Raw genomic sequence first — 23446 nt, forward strand, 5'->3', positions numbered from 1 at the left:
CTCTCTCTCTGTTAATCGGGGAGTGTCGATCTCTCTCTCTCTCTCTCTCTCTCTGTGTTAATCGGGGATTGTCGATCTCTCTCTCTCTCTCTCTGTTAATCGGGGAGTGTCGATCTCTCTCTCTCTCTCTCTCTGTGTTAATCGGGGAGTGTCGATCTCTCTCTCTGTGTTAATCAGGGATTGTCGATCTCTCTCTCTCTCTCTCTCTGTGTTAATCGGGGAGTGTCGATCTATCTCTCTCTGTTAACGGGGAGTGTCCGATCTCTCTCGCTCCCTCAGTTAATCGGGGAGTGTCGATCTCTCTCTCTCCCTGTGTTAATCGGGGCGTGTCGATCTCTCTCTCTCTCTCTCTCTGTTAATCGGGGAGTGTCGATCTCTCTCTCTCTCTCTGTGAATCGGGGAGTGTTGATCTCTCTCTCTCTCTCTCTCTCTGTTGATCGGGGAGTGTCGATCTCTCTCTCTCTCTGTGTTAATCGGGGAGTGTCGATCTCTCTCTCTCTCTCTGTGTTAATCGGGGAGTGTCGATCTCTCTCTCTCTCTGTGTTAATCGGGGAGTGTCGATCTCTCTCTCTCTCTGTGTTAATCGGGGAGTGTCGATCTCTCTCTCTCTCTCTGTGTTAATCGGGGAGTGTCGATCTCTCTCTCTCTCTGTGTTAATCGAGGAGTGTCGATCTCTCTCTCTCTCTGTGTGAATCGAGGAGTGTCGATCTCTCTCTCTCTCCCTGTTAATCCGGGTGTGTCGATCTCACTCTCTCTGTTAATCCGGGAGTGTTGATCTCTCTCTCTCTCTCTGTTAATCGGGGAGTGTCGATCTCTCTCTCTCTCTCTGTTAATTGGGGAGTGTCGATCTCTCTCTCTCTCTGCTAATCGGGGAGTGTCGATCTCTCTCTCTCTCTCTCTCTGTGTTAATAGGGGAGTGTCGATCACTCTCTCTCTCTCTCTCTGTTAATCGAGGAGTGTCGATCTCTCTCTCTCTGTTAATTGGGGAGTGTCGATCTCTCTCTCTCTCTCTCTGTTAATCGAGGAGTGTCGATCTCTCTCTCTCTCTCCCTGTGTTAATTGGGGAGGGTCGATCTCTCTCTCTCTCTGTGTTAATCGGGGAGTGTTGATCTCTCTATCTCGCTCTCTGTCAATCGGGGAATGTCGATCTCTCTCTGTCTCTCTCTCTCGCTGTTAATCGGGGAGTGTCGATCTCTCTCTCTCTCTCTCTGTTAATTGGGGAGTGTCGATCTCTCTCTCTCTCTGTTAATGGGGGAGTGTCGATCTCTCTCTCTCTCTCTCTCTGTGTTAATCGAGGAGTGTCGATCTCTCTCTCTCTCTGTTAATCGGGGAGTGTCGATCTCTCTCTGTTAATCGGGGAGTGTCGATCTCTCTCTCTCTCTCTCTCTGTTAATCGAGGAGTGTCGATCTCTCTCTCTCTCTCTCTCTCCATGTGTTAATTGGGGAGGGTCGATCTCTCTCTCTCTCTGTGTTAATCGGGGAGTGTTGATCTCTCTCTCTCGCTCTCTGTGTCAATCGGGGAGTGTCGATCTCTCTCTCTCTCTGTTAATCGGGGCGTGTCGATCTCTCTCTCTCTCTGTTAATCGAGGAGTGTCAATCTCTCTCTCCCTGTGTTAATTGGGGTGGGTCGATCTCTCTCTCTCCGTCTGTGTTAATCGAGGAGTGTCGATCTCTCTCTCTCTCTGTGTTAATCGGGGAGTGTCGATCTCTCTCTCTCTCTGTGTTAATTGGGGAGTGTCGATCTCTCCCTCTCTCCCTGTGTTCATCGGGGAGTGTCGATCTCTCTCTCCCTCTGTTCATCAGGGAGTGTCGATTTTTCTCTCTCTCTCTCTGTTAATCGGGGAGTGTCGATCTCTCTCTCTCTCCGTGTGTTAATCAGGGAGTGTCGATCTCTCTCTCTCTCTCCCTGTGTTAATTGGGGAGTGTCGATCTCTCTCTGTCTCTCTCTCTGTGTTCATCGGGGAGTGTCGATCTCTCTCTCTCTCCCTGTGTTAATCGGGGAGTGTCGATCTCTCTCTCTCTCCCTGTGTTAATCGGGGAGTGTCGATCGATCTCTCTCTCCCTGTGTTAATCGGGGAGTGTCGATCTCTCTTTCTCTCTCTCTCTGTTAATCGCGGAGTGTCGATCTCTCTCTCTCTCTCTGTTAATCGGGGAGTGTCGATCTCTCTCTCTCTCTGTTAATCGGGGAGTGTCGATCTCTCTCTCTCTGTGTTAATCGGGTAGTGTCGATCTCTCTCTCTCTCCCTGTGTTAATCGGGGAGTGTCGATCTCTCTCTCTCTCTGTGTTAATCGGGGAGTGTCGATCTCTCTCTCTCTCTCTCTGTTAATCGGGGAGTGTCGATCTCTCTCTCTCTCTCTCTGTTAATCGGGGAGTGTCGATCTCTCTCTCTCTCTCTGTTAATCGGGGAGTGTCGATCTCTCTCTCTCTCTCTGTTAATCGGGGAGTGTCGATCTCTCTCTCTCTCTCTGTTAATCGGGGAGTGTCGATCTCTCTCTCTCTCTCTCTGTTAATCGGGGAGTGTCGATCTCTCTCTCTCTCTCTCTCTCTGTTAATCGGGGAGTGTCGATCTCTCTCTCTCTGTGTTAATCGGGGAGTGTCGATCTCTCTCTCTCTCTCCCTGTGTTAATCGGGGAGTGTCGATCTCTCTCTCTCTGTTAATCGGGGAGTGTCGATCTCTCTCTCTCTCTGTTAATCGGGGAGTGTCGATCTCTCTCTCTCCCTGTGTTAATCGGGGAGTGTCGATCTCTCTCTCTCCCTGTGTTAATCGGGGAGTGTCGATCTCTCTCTCTCCCTGTGTTAATCGGGGAGTGTCGATCTCTGTCTCTCTCTGTTAATTGGGGAGTGTCGATCTCTCTCTCTCTGTGTTGATCGGGGAGTGTCAATCTCTCTCCCTCTCTCTGTGTTAATCGGGGAGTGTCGATCTCTCTCTCTCTCTCCCTGTGTTAATCGGGGACTGTCGATCTCTCTCTCTCTCTCTGTTAATCGGGGAGTGTCGATCTCTCTCTCTCTCTGTTAATCGGGGAGTGTCGATCTCTCTCTCTCCCTGTGTTAATCGGGGAGTGTCGATCTCTCTCTCTCCCTGTGTTAATCGGGGAGTGTCGATCTCTCTCTCTCCCTGTGTTAATCGGGGAGTGTCGATCTCTGTCTCTCTCTGTGTTAATCGGGGAGTGTCGATCTCTGTCTCTCTCTGTTAATCGGGGAGTCTCGATCTCTCTCTCTCTGTGTTGATCGGGGAGTGTCGATCTCTCTCTCTCTCTCTCCCTGTGTTAATCGGGGAGTGTCGATCTCTCTCTCTTCCTGTGTTAATCGGGGAGTGTCGATCTCTCTCTCTCTCTCTGTGTTAATCGGGGAGTGGCGGTGTGAGGACAACAGTGTGCTGAGAGTTCGGTCCGTGTGGGAGTTGAAGGGTTAATCTCTTTAAGGGTTAATCTCTTTAAATCTAGTGCATATTGCTTCAACTGTTTAAGGTCAATTTAAAAGTTTAAATTTCTAAGTTTCTGTCTGGCTTCAGCAGAGAGCTGCTGTAGCAAGTTAATTGGTTAGCTAGATTCAATTGGTCCCTGAAGGTGGGGCAGGCCTGACTCATCTGAGTCTCAACTGTAGAAATACAGGGGCCTGTCAGTGCGGACAGCACGGTGTGAGGACAACACAGTGTGCTGAGAGTTCGGTACGTGTGGGAGTTTGGTAAAGTGGGGGAAGGAGGTGCTGCTTTGCCTTGCTTTTCCTGCAGAGCGGTTGTGGACCTGAGAGCGGTGAGCGGCGGTAAAGAGCGAGACCAGAGCGGGGATAAAAACAGCGCGGAGAGAGCGAGAGTCCAGTCGGTGAGCGGCGGGAGAGAGCGAGACCAGAGCGGGGATATAAACAGCGCGGAGAGAGCGAGAGTTCAGTCGGTGAGCGGCGGGAGAGAGCGAGACCAGAGCGGGGATATAAACAGCGCGGAGAGAGTGAGACCAGAGCTTACTCTGAGAGCGAGACTCTGAGACCAGCGGCAGAGTTCAGGGTGACGTCACCAGTCAGAAAGTGACGCGGCACAGGGGAGGCAGCTGATTGGTGAGTAGGTTCAGGTGAGTATTTCTACCATTTTACTGTAAGTAAAGTAATAAGAAAGGGAAGATCTGCAGGTTTTATAGCAGATAGTGTTTTTTTTTAGTGAACCTCGGTCCCTAGTATAGTATAGTTAACATTTTCTAATTTCAACGTAATTTAAAAGGGGTAACTAAGCTAAGGCAAGTCATGGCAGCAGACCTCGCACCCGTGATATGCTCCTCCTGCAAGATGTGGGAAGTCATGGACACTACCAGTGTCCCTGCCGACCATGTGTGCGGGAAGTGTGTCCACCTGCAGCTACTGACCGATCGTATCTCGGAGCTGGAGCTGCGGGTGGACTCACTGTGGAGCATTCGCGATGCAGAGAAACTCGTGGATAGCACGTTTAGCGAGTTGGTCACACCGCAGGTAAAGGGTATACAGGCAGGAAGTGAATGGGTGACCACCAGGAAGAGTAAGAGATGCAGGCAGGTAGTGCAGGGGTCCCCTGTGGCCATCCCCCTCTCAAACAGATATGCCACTTTGGATGCTGTTGGGGGGGATGACTTATCAGGGGAAGGCAGCAGCAGCCAACTTCCTGGCACCACGGGTAGCTCTGCTGCACAGGCTGGGAGGAAAAAGAGTGGCAGAGCTATAGTGATAGGGGACTCAATTGTAAGGGGAATAGACAGGCGTTTCTGCGGCCGCAACCGAGACTCCAGGATGGTGTGTTGCCTCCCTGGTGCAAGGATCAAGGATGTCTCGGAGCGGCTACAGAACATTTTGGAGGGGGAGGGCGAACAGCCAGCTGTCGTGGTGCACATAGGCACCAACGATATAGGTAAAAAAACGGGATGAGGTCCTAAAAGCAGAATATAGGGAGTTAGGAGGTAAATTAAAAAATAGGACCTCAAAGGTAGTAATCTCAGGATTGCTGCCAGTGCCACGTGCTAGTCAGAGTAGAAATAGGAGGATATTTCAAATGAATACGTGGCTAGAGGAATGGTGCAAGGGGGAGGGATTCAAATTCCTGGGACACTGGAAACGGTTCTGGGGGAGGTGGGACCAGTACAAACCGGATGGTCTGCACCTGGGCAGGGCCGGGACTGCTGTCCTAGGAGGAGTGTTTGCTAGTGCTGTTGGGGAGGGTTTAAACTAAAGTGGCAGGGGGTTGGGAACCTGAGCAGGGAGAGAGAGGAAAGCGTAACAGGAAGGGACAGAAGGTATGGAGTAATAGGTAAAGTGTTAAAAAAGGAAAAAGCAGGAACTAAGCGTCACAAAACAGATTTGAAAGTTCTTTATCTGAATGCACGTAGCATTCGTAATAAAATGGACGAGTTAACGGCACAAATAACTACGTATGGGTATGATCTTGTGGCCATTACAGAAACATGGCTGCAGGGTGACGACGACTGGGAATTAAATATGCCAGGGTATTTAACAATCAGGAAGGACAGGCAGGAAGGAAGGGGAGGTGGGGTGGCTATGTTAATAAAGGAAGGAATCACTGTAATACAGAGAAATGATATTGGGACAAAGCATCAAGATAATGAAACAGTTTGGGTGGAGATAAGGAATAATAAGGGAAAAAAAACATTAGTGGGCGTAGTATATAGGCCTCCTAATAGTTGCAACTCTGCTGGAAGAAGTATTAATCAGGAGATAGTCGGGGCATGTAATAAGGGAACAGCCATAATTATGGGGGATTTTAATTATCATATTAACTGGACAAATCAAATTGGGCAGAGCAGCCTTGAGGACGAGTTCATTAACTGATCCTACAAGGGGGCAGGCAACCTTGGACCTGGTCCTGTGTAATGAGTCAGGATTAATTAATAATGTCCTAGTTAAGGATCCCCTTGGAACGAGCGACCACAACATGGTTGAATTCCACATCCAATTAGAGGGTGAGAAGGTTGATTCTCAAACAAGCGTACTGAGCTTGAATAAAGGAGACTATGATGGTATGAGAGCGGAATTGATTAAAGTGGACTGGGAAAATAGATTAAAGGGTAAGACGGTACATGAGCAGTGGTGTTCATTTAGGGAGTTATTTTACAACTTTCAAAATAAATATATTCCACTGAGGAAAAAAGGGTGTAAAAGAAATGACAGCCATCCGTGGCTAAGTAAAGAAATCAAGGATAGTATCCGACTAAAAACAAGGACATATAAGGTAGCCAAACTTAGTGGGAGGATAGAAGATTGGGAATTCTTCAAAAGACAGCAAAAAGTAACTAAAGGATTGATTAAGAAAGGGAAGTTAGATTATGAAAAGAAATTAGCAAAAAATATAAAAACAGATAGCAAGAGTTTCTATAGTTATATAAAAAGAAAAAGGGTGGCTAAGGCAAACATAGGTCCCTTAGAGGATGAGACCGGGAAATTAATGGTGGGAAACATGGAGATGGCAAAAATGCTGAACAAATATTTTGTTTCAGTCTTTACAGTAGAGGACACTAAGAATATCCCAACACTGGACAAACAGGGGACTCTCGGGGGGGAGGAGCTAAATACGATTAAAATCACTCAGGAGATGGTACTCAGTAAAATAATGGGACTCAAGGCGGATAAATCCCCTGGACCTGATGGCTTCCATCCTAGGGTCTTGAGGGAAGTGGCAGTAGGGATTGTGGATGCTTTGGTGATAGTTTTCCAAAATTCCCTGGACTCAGGAGAGGTCCCGGCAGATTGGAAAACTGCTAATGTAACACCGTTATTTAAAAAGGGTAGTAGGCAGAAGGCTGGAAATTATAGGCCAGTTAGCTTAACATCTGTGGTGGGTAAAATTTTGGAGTCTATTATTAAGGAGACAGTAACGGAACATTTAGATAAGCATAATTTAATAGGACAAAGTCAGCATGGCTTTATGAAGGGGAAGTCATGTCTGACAAATTTGCTTGAGTTCTTCGAGGATATAACGTATAGGGTGGATAAAGGGGAACCAGTGGACATAGTGTATTTAGACTTCCAGAAGGCATTCGACAAGGTGCCACATAAAAGATTATTACTTAAGATAAAAAATCACGGGATTGGGGGTAATATTCTGGCATGGGTGGAGGATTGGTTATCGAACAGGAAGCAGAGAGTTGGGATAAATGGTTCATTTTCGGACTGGCAACCAGTAACCAGTGGTGTTCCACAGGGGTCGGTGCTGGGTCCCCAACTCTTTACAATCTATATTAACGATTTGGAGGAGGGGACCGAGTGCAACATATCAAAATTTGCAGATGATACAAAGATGGGAGGGAAAGTAGAGAGTGAGGAGGACATAAAAAACCTGCAAGGGGATATAGACAGGCTGGGTGAGTGGGCGGAGATTTGGCAGATGCAATATAATATTGGAAAATGTGAGGTTATGCACTTTGGCAGGAAAAATCAGAGAGCAAGTTATTTTCTTAATGGCGAGAGACTGGAAAGTACTGCAGTACAAAGGGATCTGGGGGTCCTAGTGCAAGAAAATCAAAAAGTTGGTATGCAGGTGCAGCAGGTGATCAAGAAAGCCAACGGAATGTTGGCTTTTATTGCTAGGGGGATAGAATATAAAAACAAGGAGGTATTGCTGCAGTTATATAAGGTATTGGTGAGACCGCACCTGGAATACTGCATACAGTTTTGGTCTCCATACTTAAGAAAAGACATACTTGCTCTCGAGGCAGTACAAAGAAGGTTCACTCGGTTAATCCCGGGGATGAGGGGGCGCACATATGAGGAGAGGTTGAGTAGATTGGGACTCTACTCATTGGAGTTCAGAAGAATAAGAGGCGATCTTATTGAAACATATAAGATTGTGAAGGGTCTTGATCGGGTGGATGCAGTAAGGATGTTCCCAAAGATGGGTGAAACTAGAACTAGGGGGCATAATCTTAGAATAAGGGGCCACTCTTTCAAAACTGAGATGAGGAGAAACTTCTTCACTCAGAGGGTGGTGGGTCTGTGGAATTTGCTGCCCCAGGAAGCTGTGGAAGCTACATCATTAGATAAATTTAAAACAGAAATAGAGTTTCCTAGAAGTAAAGGGAATTAGGGGTTATGGGGAGCGGGCAGGAAATTGGACATGAAGCTGAGTTCGGATCGGTCAATGCCCTGTGGGTGGCGGAGAGGGCCCAGGGGCAATGTGGCCGGGTCCTGCTCCGACTTCTTGTGTTCTTTAGATTTGTGGTTGGGATCAGATCAGCCATGATCTTATTGAATGGCGGAGCAGGCTCGAGGGGCCGATTGGCCTACTCCTGCTCCAATTTCTTATGTTCTTATGATCTCTCTCTCTCTGTCACTGTTAATCGGGGAGTGTCGATCTCTCTCTCTCTCTCTCTCTCTCTCTGTTAATCGGGGAGTGTCGATCTCTCTCTCTCTCTCTCTCTCTCTCTGTTAATCGGGGAGTGTCGATCTCTCTCTCTCCCTGTGTTCATCGGGGAGTGTCGATCTCTCTCTCTCTCTCTCTGTGTTAATCGGGGAGTGTCGATCTCTGTCTCTCTCTGTTAATCGGGGAGTGTCGATCTCTCTCTCTCTGTGTTGATCGGGGAGTGTCGATCTCTCTCTCTCTGTGTGTGTTAATCGGGGAGTGTCGATCTCTCTCTCTCTCTGTGTGTTAATCGGGGAGTGTCGATCTCTCTCTCTCTCTCTCTCTCTCCCTGTGTTAATCGGGGAGTGTCGATCTCTCTCTCCCTCTGTGTTAATCGGGGAGTGTCGATCTCTCTCTCTCTGTCACTGTTAATCGGGGAGTGTCGATCTCTCTCTCTCTCCCTGTGTCAATCAGGGAGTGTCGATCTCTCTCTCTCTCTCTCTGTGTTAATCGGGGAGTGTCGATCTCTCTCTCTCTCTCTCTGTGTTAATCGGGGAGTGTCGATCTCTGTCTCTCTCTGTTAATCGGGGAGTGTCGATCTCTCTCTCTCTGTGTTGATCGGGGAGTGTCGATCTCTCTCTCTCTCTCTGTGTTAATCGGGGAGTGTCGATCTCTCTCTCTCTCTCTCTCTCCCTGTGTTAATCGGGGAGTGTCGATCTCTCTCTCTCTCTGTGTTAATCGGGGAGTGTCGATCTCTCTCTCTCTCTGTGTTAATCGGGGAGTGTCGATCTCTCTCTCTCTGTGTTAATCGGGGAGTGTCGATCTCTCTCTCTCTCTCTGTGTTAATCGGGGAGTGTCGATCTCTCTCTCTCTCTCTGTGTTAATCGGGGAGTGTCGATCTCTCTCTCTCTCTGTGTTCATCGAGGAGTGTCGGTCTCTCTCTGTTAATCGGGGAGTGTCGATCTCTCTCTCTCTCTGTTAATCGGGGAGTGTCGATCTCTCTTTCTCTCTGTTAATCGGGGAGTGTCGATCTCTCTCTCTCTCCTTGTGTTAATCGGGGAGTGTCGATCTCTCTCTCTCTCCCTGTTAATCCGGGTGTGTCGATCTCACTCTCTGTGTTAATCGGGGAGTGTCGCTCTCTCTCTCTCTCTCTCTCTCTCTCTCTGTTAATCGGGGAGTGTTGATCTCTCTCTCTCTCTCTGTTAATCGGGGAGTGTCGATCTCTCTCTCTCTGTTAATTGGGGAGTGTCGATCTCTCTCTCTCTCTCTGCTAATCGGGGAGTGTCGATCTCTCTCTCTCTCTCTCTCTGTGTTAATAGGGGAGTGTCGATCACTCTCTCTCTCTCTCTCTGTTAATCGAGGAGTGTCGATCTCTCTCTCTCTCTTCCTGTGTTAATTGGGGAGGGTCGATCTCTCTCTCTCTCTGTGTTAATCGGGGAGTGTTGATCTCTCTATCTCGCTCTCTGTCAATCGGGGAATGTCGATCTCTCTCTGTCTCTCTCTCGCTGTTAATCGGGGAGTGTCGATCTCTCTCTCTGTTAATTGGGGAGTGTCGATCTCTCTCTCTCTCTGCTTATCGGCGAGTGTCGATCTCTCTCTCTCCCTGTGTTAATAGGGGAGTGTCGATCTCTCTCTCTCTCTCTGTGTGTTAATCGAGGAGTGTCGATCTCTCTCTCTCTCTGTTAATCGGGGAGTGTCGATCTCTCTCTGTTAATCGGGGACTGTCGATCTCTCTCTCTGTTAATCGGGGAGTGTCGATCTCTCTCTCTCTCTCTCTGTTAATCGAGGAGTGTCGATCTCTCTCTCTCTCTCTCTCCCTGTGTTAATCGGGGAGTGTTGATCTCTCTCTCTCGCTCTCTGTGTCAATCGGGGAGTGTCGATCTCTCTCTCTCTCTGTTAATCGGGGCGTGTCGATCTCTCTCTCTCTGTTAATCGAGGAGTGTCAATCTCTCTCTCCCTGTGTTAATTGGGGTGGGTCGATCTCTCTCTCTCCGTCTGTGTTAATCGAGGAGTGTCGATCTCTCACTCTCTCTGTGTTAATCGGGGAGTGTCGATCTCTCTCTCTCTCTGTGTTAATCGGGGAGTGTCGATCTCTCCCTCTCTCCCTGTGTTCATCGGGGAGTGTCGATCTCTCTCTCCCTCTGTTCATCAGGGAGTGTCGATTTTTCTCTAACTCTCTCTGTTAATCGGGGAGTGTCGATCTCTCTCTCTCTGTGTTAATCGGGGAATGTTGATCTCTCTCTCTCCGTGTGTTAATCAGGGAGTGTCGATCTCTCTCTCTCTCTCCCTGTGTTAATTGGGGAGTGTCGATCTCTCTCTCTCTCCCTGTGTTAATCGGGGAGTGTCGATCGATCTCTCTCTCCCTGTGTTAATCGGGGAGTGTCGATCTCTCTTTCTCTCTCTCTCTGTTAATCGTGGAGTGTCGATCTCTCTCTCTCTCTCTCTCTCTCTGTTAATCGGGGAGTGTCGATCTCTCTCTCTCCCTGTGTTAATCGGGGAGTGTCGATCTCTCTCTCTCTCTGTGTTAATCGGGAAGTGTTGATCTCTGTCTCTCTCTGTTAATCGGGGAGTCTCGATCTCTCTCTCTCTGTGTTGATCGGGGAGTGTCGATCTCTCTCTCTCTCTCTCTCCCTGTGTTAATCGGGGAGTGTCGATCTCTCTCTCTCCCTGTGTTAATCGGGGAGTGTCGATCTCTCTCTCTCTCTGTCACTGTTAATCGGGGAGTGTCGATCTCTCTCTCTCTGTTAATCGGGGAGTGTCGATCTCTCTCTCTCCCTGTGTTCATCGGGGAGTGTCGATCTCTCTCTCTCTCTCTCTCTGTTAATCGGGGAGTGTCGATCTCTGTCTCTCTCTGTTAATCGGGGAGTGTCGATCTCTGTCTCTCTCTGTTAATCGGGGAGTGTCGATCTCTCTCTCTCTGTGTTGATCGGGGAGTGTCGATCTCTCTCTCTCTCTGTGTGTGTTAATCGGGGAGTGTCGATCTCTCTCTCTCTCTGTTAATCGAGGAGTGTCAATCTCTCTCTCCCTGTGTTAATTGGGGTGGGTCGATCTCTCTCTCTCCGTCTGTGTTAATCGAGGAGTGTCGATCTCTCTCTCTCTCTGTGTTAATCGGGGAGTGTCGATCTCTCTCTCTCTCTGTGTTAATCGGGGAGTGTCGATCTCTCCCTCTCTCCCTGTGTTCATCGGGGAGTGTCGATCTCTCTCTCCCTCTGTTCATCAGGGAGTGTCGATTTTTCTCTCTCTCTCTCTCTCTGTTAATCGGGGAGTGTCGATCTCTCTCTCTCTCTCTGTGTTAATCGGGGAATGTTGATCTCTCTCTCTCCGTGTGTTAATCAGGGAGTGTCGATCTCTCTCTCTCTCTCCCTGTGTTAATTGGGGAGTGTCGATCTCTCTCTCTCTCTCTCTCTGTGTTCATCGGGGAGTGTCGATCTCTCTCTCTCTCCCTGTGTTAATCGGGGAGTGTCGATCTCTCTCTCTCTCCCTGTGTTAATCGGGGAGTGTCGATCGATCTCTCTCTCCCTGTGTTAATCGGGGAGTGTCGATCTCTCTTTCTCTCTGTTAATCGGGGAGTGTCGATCTCTCTCTCTCTGTGTTAATCGGGTAGTGTCGATCTCTCTCTCTCTCCCTGTGTTAATCGGGGAGTGTCGATCTCTCTCTCTCTCTCTCTGTTAATCGGGGAGTGTCGATCTCTCTCTCTCTCTCTGTTAATCGGGGAGTGTCGATCTCTCTCTCTCTCTCTGTTAATCGGGGAGTGTCGATCTCTCTCTCTCTCTCTGTTAATCGGGGAGTGTCGATCTCTCTCTCTCTCTCTCTGTTAATCGGGGAGTGTCGATCTCTCTCTCTCTCTCTCTCTCTCGCTGTTAATCGGGGAGTGTCGATCTCTCTCTCTCTCTCTGTTAATCGGGGAGTGTCGATCTCTCTCTCTCTCTCTGTTAATCGGGGAGTGTCGATCTCTCTCTCTCTCTCTCTCTGTTAATCGGGGAGTATCGATCTCTCTCTCTCTCTCTCTGTTAATCGGGGAGTGTCGATCTCTCTCTCTCTCTCTCTCTGTTAATCGGGGAGTGTCGATCTCTCTCTCTCTGTGTTAATCGGGGAGTGTCGATCTCTCTCTCTCTCCCTGTGTTCATCGGGGAGTGTCGATCTCTCTCTCTCTCCCTGTGTTAATCGGGGAGTGTCGATCTCTCTCTCTCTCTCTCTCTGTTAATCGGGGAGTGTCGATCTCTCTCTCTCTGTGTTAATCGGGTAGTGTCGATCTCTCTCTCTCTCCCTGTGTTAATCGGGGAGTGTCGATCTCTCTCTCTCTCTCTCTGTTAATCGGGGAGTGTCGATCTCTCTCTCTCTCTCTGTTAATCGGGGAGTGTCGATCTCTCTCTCTCTCTCTGTTAATCGGGGAGTGTCGATCTCTCTCTCTCTCTCTGTTAATCGGGGAGTGTCGATCTCTCTCTCTCTCTCTCTGTTAATCGGGGAGTGTCGATCTCTCTCTCTCTCTCTCTCTCTCGCTGTTAATCGGGGAGTGTCGATCTCTCTCTCTCTCTCTGTTAATCGGGGAGTGTCGATCTCTCTCTCTCTCTCTGTTAATCGGGGAGTGTCGATCTCTCTCTCTCTCTCTCTCTGTTAATCGGGGAGTATCGATCTCTCTCTCTCTCTCTCTGTTAATCGGGGAGTGTCGATCTCTCTCTCTCTCTCTCTCTGTTAATCGGGGAGTGTCGATCTCTCTCTCTCTGTGTTAATCGGGGAGTGTCGATCTCTCTCTCTCTCCCTGTGTTCATCGGGGAGTGTCGATCTCTCTCTCTCTCCCTGTGTTAATCGGGGAGTGTCGATCTCTCTCTCTCTCTCTCTCTGTTAATCGGGGAGTGTCGATCTCTCTGTCTCCCTGTGTTAATCGGGGAGTGTCGATCTCTCTCTCTCCCTGTGTTAATCGGGGAGTGTTGATCTCTCTCTCTCCCTGTGTTAATCGGGGAGTGTCGATCTCTGTCTCTCTCTGTTAATCGGGGAGTGTCGATCTCTCTCTCTCTGTGTTGATCGGGGAGTGTCGATCTCTCTCTCCCTCTCTCTGTGTTAATCGGGGAGTGTCAATCTCTCTCTCTCTCCCTGTGTTAATCGGTGAGTGTCGATCTCTCTCTCTCTCTCTGTTCATCGGGGAGTGTCGATCTCTCTCTCTCTCTCTCTCTCTGTTAATCGGGGAGTGTCGATCTCTCTCTCTCCCTGTGTTAATCGGGGAGTGTCGATCTCTCTCTCTCTCTGTGTTAATCGGGGAGTGTTGATCTCTGTCTCTCTCTGTTAATCGGGGAGTCTCGATCTCTCTCTCTCTGTGTTGATCGGGGAGTGTCGATCTCTCTCTCTCTCTCTCCCTGTGTTAATCGGGGAGTGTCGATCTCTCTCTCTCTCCCTGTGTTAATCGGGGAGTGTCGATCTCTCTCTCTCTCTCTGTGTTAATCGGGGAGTGTCGATCTCTCTCTCTCTGTCACTGTTAATCGGGGAGTGTCGATCTCTCTCTCTCTCTCTCTCTGTTAATCGGGGAGTGTCGATCTCTCTCTCTCTCTCTCTCTCTGTTAATCGGGGAGTGTCGATCTCTCTCTCTCTCTCTCTCTCTCTCTGTTAATCGGGGAGTGTCGATCTCTCTCTCTCCCTGTGTTAATCGGGGAGTGTCGATCTCTCTCTCTCTCTGTTAATCGGGGAGTGTCGATCTCTCTCTCTCTCTGTTAATCGGGGAGTGTCGATCTCTCTCTCTCTGTGTTGATCGGGGAGTGTCGATCTCTCTCTCTCTCTCTCTCCCTGTGTTAATCGGGGAGTGTCGATCTCTCTCTCTCTCTCTGTGTTAATCGGGGAGTGTCGATCTCTGTCTCTCTCTGTTAATCGGGGAGTGTCGATCTCTCTCTCTCTGTGTTGATCGGGGAGTGTCGATCTCTCTCTCTCTCTGTGTGTTAATCGGGGAGTGTCGATCTCTCTCTCTCTCTCTCTCTCTCCCTGTGTTAATCGGGGAGTGTCGATCTCTCTCTCTCTGTCACTGTTAATCGGGGAGTGTCGATCTCTCTCTCTCTCTCTCTCTCTCTGTTAATCGGGGAGTGTCGATCTCTCTCTCTCTGTCACTGTTAATTGGGGAGTGTCGATCTCTCAGTGTCTGTGTCTCACCTTCCTCTTTGCTTCCTGCAGCATCTTCAGCCTAGCCTTTTTGAGGATCTTGGATTGCCCAGATTTGGGGGCCATTGCGGTTGCTTGCTTCTCCTTCAGGGCCTGCTGCTCAGGGCTGGGCTGGATGGTAAATGGATTCTCAATCCCACATTCCTGCGTGTCGTCCACAACTTCAATAAAAAACAGCCCAGAGTCACAGAGCGCCCTTTGCATAATCAACTCCACCCACCAGCTCCTTTCCCCCACTCATCGATCTGTATCAGCTGACAGAGGACCCGTCTCTCTCACCACCTTCTCTCTCTCTCTCTCTCTCCCTCTGCTCCTGCCGCACTCGATTCCTTTCCATCTTTGTCTTTCTGTTCATCGCCATCTCCTCTCTCTGCTTCTCACACTTTCACCTCTGTTTGTCTCCGACTCTCCCTCTCGGACTCACTCACACTCTCCCTCTCCGACTCACTCACACTCTCCTTCTGTCTGTCTCCGACTTTCTCTCTCTCCGTCTGTCTGTCTCCGACTCTCTCTCTCCTTCTGTCTGTCTCCGACTCTCTCTCTCTCCGTCTGTCTGTCTCCGACTCTCTCTCTCTCCGTCTGTCTGTCTCCGACTCTCTCTCTCTCCGTCTGTCTGTCTCCGACTCTCTCTCTCTCCGTCTGTCTGTCTCCGACTCTCTCTCTCTCTCCTTCTGTCTGTCTCCGACTCTCTCTCTCTCCGTCTGTCTGTCTCCGACTCTCTCTCTCTCTCCTTCTGTCTGTCTCCGACTCTCTCTCTCTCTCCTTCTGTCTGTCTCCGACTCTCTCTCTCTCTCCTTCTGTCTGTCTCCGTTTGTCCGTCTCCGACTCTCTCTCTCTCTCTCCTTCTGTCTGTCTCCAACTCTCTCTCTCTCTCTCTCCTTCTGTCTGTCTCCGACTCTCTCTCTCTCTCCTTCTGTCTGTCTCCGACTCTCTCTCTCTCTCTCTCCTTCTGTCTGTCTCCGACTCTCTCTCTCTCTCCTTCTGTCTGTCTCCGACTCTCTCTCTCTCTCCTTCTGTCTGTCTCCGACTCTCTCTCTCTCCTTCTGTCTGTCTCCGTTTGTCCGTCTCCGACTCTCTCTCTCTCTCTCTCCCCGTCTGTCTGTCTCCGACTCTCTCTCTCTCTCCCCGTCTGTCTGTCTCCGACTCTCTCTCTCTCTCCCTGTCTGTCTGTCTCCGACTCTCTCTCTGTCTGTCCGTCTGCGACTCTCTCTCTCTCTCCGTCTGTCCGTCTGCGACTCTCTCTCTCTCTCTGTCTGTCTCCGACTCTCTCTCTCTCTCTGTCTGTCTCCGACTCTCTCTCTCTCTCTGTCTGTCTGTCTCCGACTCTCTCTCTCTCTCTCTCTCTGTCTCCGACTCTCTCTCTCTGTCTCCGACTCTCTCTCTCTCTCTCTGTCTCCGACTCTCTCTCTCTCTCTCTCTCTGTCTCCGACTCTCTCTCTCTGTCTGTCTGTCTCCGACTCTCTCTCTCTCTCCGACTCTCTCTCTCTGTTTCCAACTCTTTCTCTCATTCTCTCTCTCTCTGTTGGTCTCCGTCCCTTTATCTCACTTTGTCTCTCTGTTTGTCTTCGACTCTTTCTCTCACTTTCTCTCTCTCTGTTCGTTTGTCATTCTTTGTCTTTCTTAGAATCATAGAACGATGCACCACAGGAGGCCGCCATTCAGCCCATCATGCCTGTGCCAGCCCTTTGAAAGAGCTATCCAAGTAGTCCCGTTCCCCTGCTCTATCCCCCATAGCCCTGCAAATTTTCTCCCTTCCAGTTTTTATCCCATTTCCCTTTTGAAAGTTATTATTGAATCTGCTTCTTCCGCCCTTTCAGGCAGTGAATTCCAGATCATCACAACTCGCTGCGTAAAAAAATTCTCCTCATCTCCCCCTCTGGTTCTTTTGCCGATCATCATAAATCTGTGTCCTCTGGTTACCGACCCTCCTGCCACTGGAAACAGTTTCTCCTTATTTACTCTGTCAAAACCCCTCATGATTGTAAACCCCTCTATTAAATCTCCCCTTAACCTTCTCTGCTCTGAGGAGAACAATCCCAGCTTCTCCAGTCTCTCCACATAAACTGAAGTCCCTCATCCCTGGGACCATTCTTGTAAATCCTTGACATCCTTGTCAGGCCTTGACATCCTTCCTAAAGTGCAGTGCCCAGAATCGAACACAATACTCCAGCTGAGGCCTAACCAGTGATTTATAAAGGTTCATCATAACTTCCTTGATTTTGTGCTCTATGCCTCGATTAATAAAGCCCCAGGATCCCTTATGCTTTTTTAACAATCTTCTCAACTTGTCCTGCCACCTTCAAAGATTGGTGTACATACACCCCCAGGTCTCTCTGTTCCTGCACCCCCTTTAAAATTGTACCGTTTAGTTTATATTGCCTCTCCTCATTCTTCCTACCAGAATGTATCACTTCACATTTCTCTGTGTTAAATTTCATCTCCCATGTGTCTGCCCATTTCACCACTCTGTCTCTGTCCTCCTGAAGTCTGTTACTATCCTCCACATTGTGTACTACATTTCCAAGTTTCGTGTCACCTGCAAACTTTGAAATTATACCCCAGTCCAGGTCATTAATATATATCAGAAAGAGCAGTGGTCCTAATACTGACCCCTGGGGAACACCACTGTATACTTCCCTCCAGTCTGAAAAACAACCGTTCACCAATACTCTCTGCTTTCTGACCCTTAGCCAATTTTGTATCCATGCTGCAACTGTCCCTTTAATCCCATGGGCTTTAATTTTGCTAACAAGTCTATTATGTGATGCTTTATCAAACGCCTTGTGAAAGTCCATATACACAACATCAACCACACTACCCTCATCAACCCTCTCCGTTACTTCATCAAAGAACTCAATCAAGTTACTCAAACAGGGCTGGCCTTTGACAAATCCGCGCAGGCCGTCAATTATTAACCCATAGTTTTCCAAGCGACAATTAATTTTGTCGGGGGTTACCGTCTCCTCTTTCTGCTCTTCACATTCTCTCTCTCATTGTCAGTTGAGCTTTTTATGTCCAGATTTTATCTGAAACTGAATTCTAAATTCTCAAACTGCCACTGTGGGATTTGAACTCACACTGGACATCTTTGGATTACTGGTCCAGTAACATATCCACTATGCCACAGTTCTGGTCTCCATATTATAAAAAAGAGATAGAGGCATTGGAGAAGGTGCAAAAAAAGATTCACCAGAATGAGAGGATGTACTTATCAGGAAAGGTTGAACAGGCTGGGGCTCTTTTCTCTAGAAAAGAGAAGGCTGAGGGGTGACCTGATAGAGGTCTTTAAGATTATGAAAGGGTTCGATAGGGTAGACGTAGAGAAGGTGTTTCCACTTGTGGGGGAGACCAGAACTCGGGGCCATAAATATAAGATAGTCACTAATAAATCCAATAGGGAATTCAGGAGAAACTTCTTTACCCAGAGAGTGGTGAGAATGTGGAACTCGCTCCCACAAGGAGTAGTTGAGGTGAATAGTGCAGATGGATTTAAGGGGAAGCTGGAGAAACACATGAGGGAGAGAGGAATAGAAGGAGATGGTGAGAGGGTGAGATGGAGGAGGGAGGGAGGAGGCTCGTGTGGAGCATAAACACTGGGATAGACCAGTGGGGCCGAATGGCCTGTTTCTGTGCTGTAATTTCTATGTAACTCAATGGAACAGGCCCCAGCCCTGATCTACCCCTCACTCCCTGGGACTGGGCCTCTCTTACAGGCCCCAGCTCTGATCGACCCCTCTCTCTCTCCCCCCTGAACCCCGCAGTGTGGAGAGGAACGTCTTTAGTTCCCGCCCATACTTACTGACCACCCGGTTGGCCACGAAGGGATGGTAGAGCAGCGCAGGCCATGACAGTCTCTGCCGAGGGTCCTTAGTCAACAGGCCCTGCAGGAAGCTCTGAAACAGAAAACAACACATTCCCATTTACACAGTGTCTTTCATCACCTCAGGACGTCCCAGTGATTCAGAGCCAATGAAGTACTTTTTTTTTTTTAAGTGCAGTCACTGTTGTAATGTAGGAAACGCAGCTGCCAATTTGCGGACAGCAAGATCCCACAAACAGCAAATGTGATAAATGACCGGATCATCCTTTTTTTTTTAGTGATGTTGGTTGTGGGATAAATATTGGCCCCAGGACACCAGGGGGAACTCCCCCCTGCTCTTCTTCCAATAGCGTGGTGGGATTTTACACCCACCTGAGGGCAGACGGGGCCCTCAGTTTAATGTTTCATCTGAGAGACGGGCCCTCCAACAGTGCGGCGCTCCCTCAGTACTGACCCTCCGACAGTGCGGCGCTCCCTCAGCACTGACCCTCCGACAGTGCGGCGCTCCCTCAGCACTGACCCTCCGACAGTGCAGCGCTCCCTCAGTACTGACCCTCCGACAGTGCGGCGCTCCCTCAGTACCGACCCTCCGACAGTGCGGCGCTCCCTCAGCACTGACCCTCCGACAGTGCGGCGCTCCCTCAGCACTGACCCTCCGACAGTGCGGCGCTCCCTCAGCACTGACCCTCCGACAGTGCGGCGCTCCCTCAGGACTGACCCTCCGACAGTGCGGCGCTCCCTCAGGACTGACCCTCCGACAGTGCAGCGCTCCCTCAGTACTGACCCTCCGACAGTGCGGCGTTCCCTCAGCACTGACCCTCCGACAGTGCGGCGCTCCCTCAGCACTGACCCTCCGACAGTGCAGCGCTCCCTCAGCACTGACCCTCCGACAGTGCAGCGCTCCCTCAGCACTGACACCGGAAGTGTCGGCCTGGATTCTGGACTCGAGTCTCTGGAACGTGTGGGGCTTGAACCCACGACCTTCTGATTCAGAGGGAAGAGAGCAAGACCCACTGAGCCTCGGCTGAGAATCGCCCGACGGAGAGAGGATGGAGATCCGATCAGTGACCAGGCCCTGGGATCTCGCTCCCGGATGGGAACCCCACTCCAGATCAAGTCCCGAGGAGGGGCCTTGTGCACAATCGTCCTCTCCTCCTGGCACCCCCGGCAGGTTGGGCCCTGTAGCCAGAGGACGAGACTGCAGGCCACAGGAGGTTGGTAAATTAGTGTGGGCCAAGCCCCAGAATGGCCTCCCCTGGGAACTCTTCCAGTCACCGTACTGCAGCAAGGTGATTCACGCAGTGTGGAGAGGGGCAAAAAGGGAAGGGAAGCTTCATATCCACAGATCATTAAATAACAGAGAGGGCCTGCAGATCCACCAGTTATACCTCACTCTCCCCCATCAAAGACCCACCCATTTAATCTCCTCCCACAGACCATCTCCACTCTCCCCCATCAAAGACCCACCCATTTAATCTCCTCCCACAGCCCATCTACACTCCCCCCTATCATAGACTCTCCCCACCCATTTAATCTCCTCCCACAGCCCATCTACACTCTCCCCTATCATGGACTCTCCCCACCCATTTAATCTCCCCCCACAGCCCATCTACACTCTCCCCTATCATGGACTCTCCCCACCCATTTAATCTCCTCCCACAGCCCATCTACACTCTCCCCTATCATGGACTCTCCCCACCCATTTAATCTCCTCCCACAGCCCATCTACACTCTCCCCTATCATGGACTCTCCCCACCCATTTAATCTCCTCCCACAGCCCATCTACACTCTCCCCTATCATGGACTCTCCCCACCCATTTAATCTCCCCCCACAGCCCATGGACACTCTCCCCTATCATGGACTCTCCCCACCCATTTAATCTCCTCCCACAGCCCATGTACACTCTCCCCTATCATGGACTCTCCCCACCCATTTAATCTCCCCCCACAGCCCATGGACACTCTCCCCTATCATGGACTCTCCCCACCCATTTAATCTCCTCCCACAGCCCATCTACACTCTCCCCTATCATGGACTCCCCCCACCCATTTAATCTCCTCCCACAGCCCATGGACACTCTCCCCTATCATGGACTCTCCGCTCTCCCCACCCGGATACAAGTCCCACCCTGAGACAGTACCTTGAAGTCGGGGCTGATTCCTTTGGGCCATTTGACGGGGTCCTTGATGATGAGGCTGACGAGCTGGAAGATGCTGTTAGTGTAGAATGGCGGTGTGCCCACATACAGTTCGTACAGGATACAGCCGAGTGACCAGAGATCGGCCGTGTGGTCGTACGGTTTCTCCTCCACCAATTCCGGGGACATGTAGAGCGGAGTCCCTTTAATAGAGGTGAGAACCAGCGTCTGCAGGCTCATGGCACGGGCAAAACTGGGGAGGGGGAGAGGGGGAAGAGAAGAGAGTGCGCATTATGCTTATCTATAGAAAAAAAACGCGCCGCGCGTTACCCTCCTGTGTGTATATATATATATAAAAAGACAACACGCCGCGCGTTACGTGTGTGTGTGTGTAAAAATAAAAACAGGCCGCGCGTCACGTGTGTGTGTGTGTGTGTGTGCGTGTGTGTAAAAATAAAAACAGGCCGCGCGTCACGTGTGTGTGTGTGTGTGTGTGTAAAAATAAAAACAGGCCGCGCGTCACGTGTGTGTGTGTGTGCATGTGTGTAAAAATAAAAACAGGCCACGTGTCACCCGTGTGTGTGTGTGCGTGTGTGTGTAAAAATAAAAACAGGCCGCGCGTCACCCGTGTGTGTGTGCGTGTGCGTAAAAATAAAAACAGGCCACGTGTCACCCGTGTGTGTGTGTGCGTGTGCGTGTGTGTGTAAAAATAAAAACAGGCCGCGCGTCACGTGTGTGTGTGTGTGTGTAAAAATAAAAACAGGCCGCGCGTCACGTGTGTGTGTGTGTGTGTGTGTGTGTTAAAAATAAAAACAGGCCGCGCGTTCAGTGTGTGTGTGTGTGTGTGTGTGTGTGTGTGTGTGTGTAAAAATAAAAACAGGCCGCGCGTTATCCGTGTGTGTGTGTGTGTGTGTGTAAAAATAAAAACAGGCCGCGCGTTATCCGTGTGTGTGTGTGTGTGTGTGTAAAAATAAAAACAGGCCGCGCGTTATCCGTGTGTGTGTGTGTGTGTGTGTGTGTAAAAATAAAAACAGGCCGCGCGTTACGTGTGTGTGTGTGTGTGTGTGTGTGTGTGTGTAAAAATAAAAACAGGCCGCGCGTCACCCGTGTGTGTGTGTGTGTGTGTAAAAATAAAAACAGGCCGCGCGTTATCCGTGTGTGTGTGTGTGTGTGTGTGTCTGTGTGTGTGTAAAAATAAAAACAGGCCGCGCGTTATCCGTGTGTGTGTGTGTGTGTGTGTAAAAATAAAAACAGGCCGCGCGTTATCCGTGTGTGTGTGTGTGTGTGTGTGTGTAAAAATAAAAACAGGCCGCGCGTTACGTGTGTGTGTGTGTGTGTGTGTGTGTGTGTAAAAATAAAAACAGGCCGCGCGTCACCCGTGTGTGTGTGTGTGTGTGTAAAAATAAAAACAGGCCGCGCGTTATCCGTGTGTGTGTGTGTGTGTGTGTGGGTGTGTGTGTGTAAAAATAAAAACAGGCCGCGCGTTATCCGTGTGTGTGTGTGTGTGTGTGTGTGTGCGTAAAAATAAAAACAGGCCGCGCGTTACGTGTGTGTGTGTGTGTGTGTGTGTAAAAATAAAAACAGGCCGCGCGTTGTGTGTGTGTGTGTAAAAATAAAAACAGGCCGCGCGTTGTGTGTGTGTGTGTGTGTGTGTGTGTGTGTGTGTGTGTAAAAATAAAAACAGGCCGCGCGTTGTGTGTGTGTGTGTGTGTGTGTGTGTGTGTGTGTGTGTGTAAAAATAAAAACAGGCCGCGCGTTATCCGTGTGTGTGTGTGTGTGTGTGTGTGTGTGTGTAAAAATAAAAACAGGCCGCGCGTTGTGTGTGTGTGTGTAAAAATAAAAACAGGCCGCGCGTTGTGTGTGTGTGTGTGTGTGTGTGTGTGTGTAAAAATAAAAACAGGCCGCGCGTTATCCGTGTGTGTGTGTGTGTGTGTGTGTGTGTGTGTAAAAATAAAAACAGGCCGCGCGTTATCCGTGTGTGTGTGTGTGTGTGTGTGTGTGTGTAAAAATAAAAACAGGCCGCGCGTTATCCGTCTGTGTGTGCGTGTGTGTGTGTGTGTGTGTAAAAATAAAAACAGGCCGCGCGTTATCCGTGTGTGTGTGTGTGTGCAAAAATAAAAACAGGCCGCGCGTTATCCGTGTGTGTGTGTGTGTGTGTGTGTGTAAAAATAAAAACAGGCCGCGCGTTATCCGTGTGTGTGTGTGTGTGTGTGTAAAAATAAAAACAGGCCGCGCGTTATCCGTGTGTGTGTGTGTGTGTGTGCGTGTGTAAAAATAAAAACACGCCGCGCGTTATCCGTGTGTGTGTGTGTGTGTGTGTGTGTGTGTGTAAAAATAAAAACACGCCGCGCGTTATCCGTGTGTGTGTGTGTGTGTGTGTGTGCGTAAAAATAAAAACACGCCGCGCGTTATCCGTGTGTGTGTGTGTGTGTAAAAATAAAAACAGGCCGTGCGTTATCCGTGTGTGTGTGTGTGCGTGTGTGTGTAAAAATAAAAACAGGCCGTGCGTTATCCGTGTGTGTGTGTGTAAAAATAAAAACATGCCGCGCGTTATCCGTGTGTGTGTGTGTGTGTGTGTGTGTGTGTGTAAAAATAAAAACACGCCGCGCGTTATCAGTGTGTGTGTGTGTGTGTGTGTGTGTAAAAATAAAAACACGCCGCGCGTTATCCGTGTGTGTGTGTGTGTAAAAATAAAAACAGGCCGCGCGTTACCCTCCTCTACATATATAAAAATATAAGACACCATGCGTTCGGCTCCTCGGTACACCCTACTGCCTTGTCCTCCGCAAATTGCCACCTCGGTAGCTGTTCTTACCCAAAGTCGCAGAGTTTAAGGACTCCCCCTTTCCCGAGCAGGATGTTTTGAGGCTTCATGTCACGATGGAGGATGCGGTGGGAATGCAGGTAATACAGAGCCGATGCCAGCTGGCACGCCATCTCCCGCACCTGGAACAGACGCAAAAGCGCACACACGTCAACAAGAGGCCGTGCGGTCCGCCAGCGCCTCACCACCGTGTCTCTCAACCCGTCCGCGCGC

At 49.6% G+C, this 23446-nt stretch overlaps 1 protein-coding gene across 1 annotated transcript in view; it reads right to left on the bottom strand.

Annotated features, from left to right (window-relative positions):
• Nucleotides 1-23446, bottom strand: part of LOC137312256 (serine/threonine-protein kinase 36-like) — a gene marked incomplete at its 3' end in the record, with an annotated part of 210176 nt that overhangs the window by 181817 nt on the left and 4913 nt on the right. Inside the window, exons 2-5 of the mRNA XM_067978874.1 lie at nucleotides 23225-23355; nucleotides 20413-20662; nucleotides 18250-18343; nucleotides 14442-14611 (exon numbers count right to left, since the gene is read on the bottom strand). Of these exons, the coding sequence (XP_067834975.1) occupies nucleotides 14442-14611; nucleotides 18250-18343; nucleotides 20413-20662; nucleotides 23225-23346 (636 nt within the window). The remainder of the gene's footprint in view (nucleotides 1-14441; nucleotides 14612-18249; nucleotides 18344-20412; nucleotides 20663-23224; nucleotides 23356-23446) is intronic.

The sequence above is a fragment of the Heptranchias perlo genome, unplaced genomic scaffold (assembly GCF_035084215.1).
Source record: "Heptranchias perlo isolate sHepPer1 unplaced genomic scaffold, sHepPer1.hap1 HAP1_SCAFFOLD_409, whole genome shotgun sequence".
NCBI lineage: Eukaryota > Metazoa > Chordata > Chondrichthyes > Hexanchiformes > Hexanchidae > Heptranchias > Heptranchias perlo.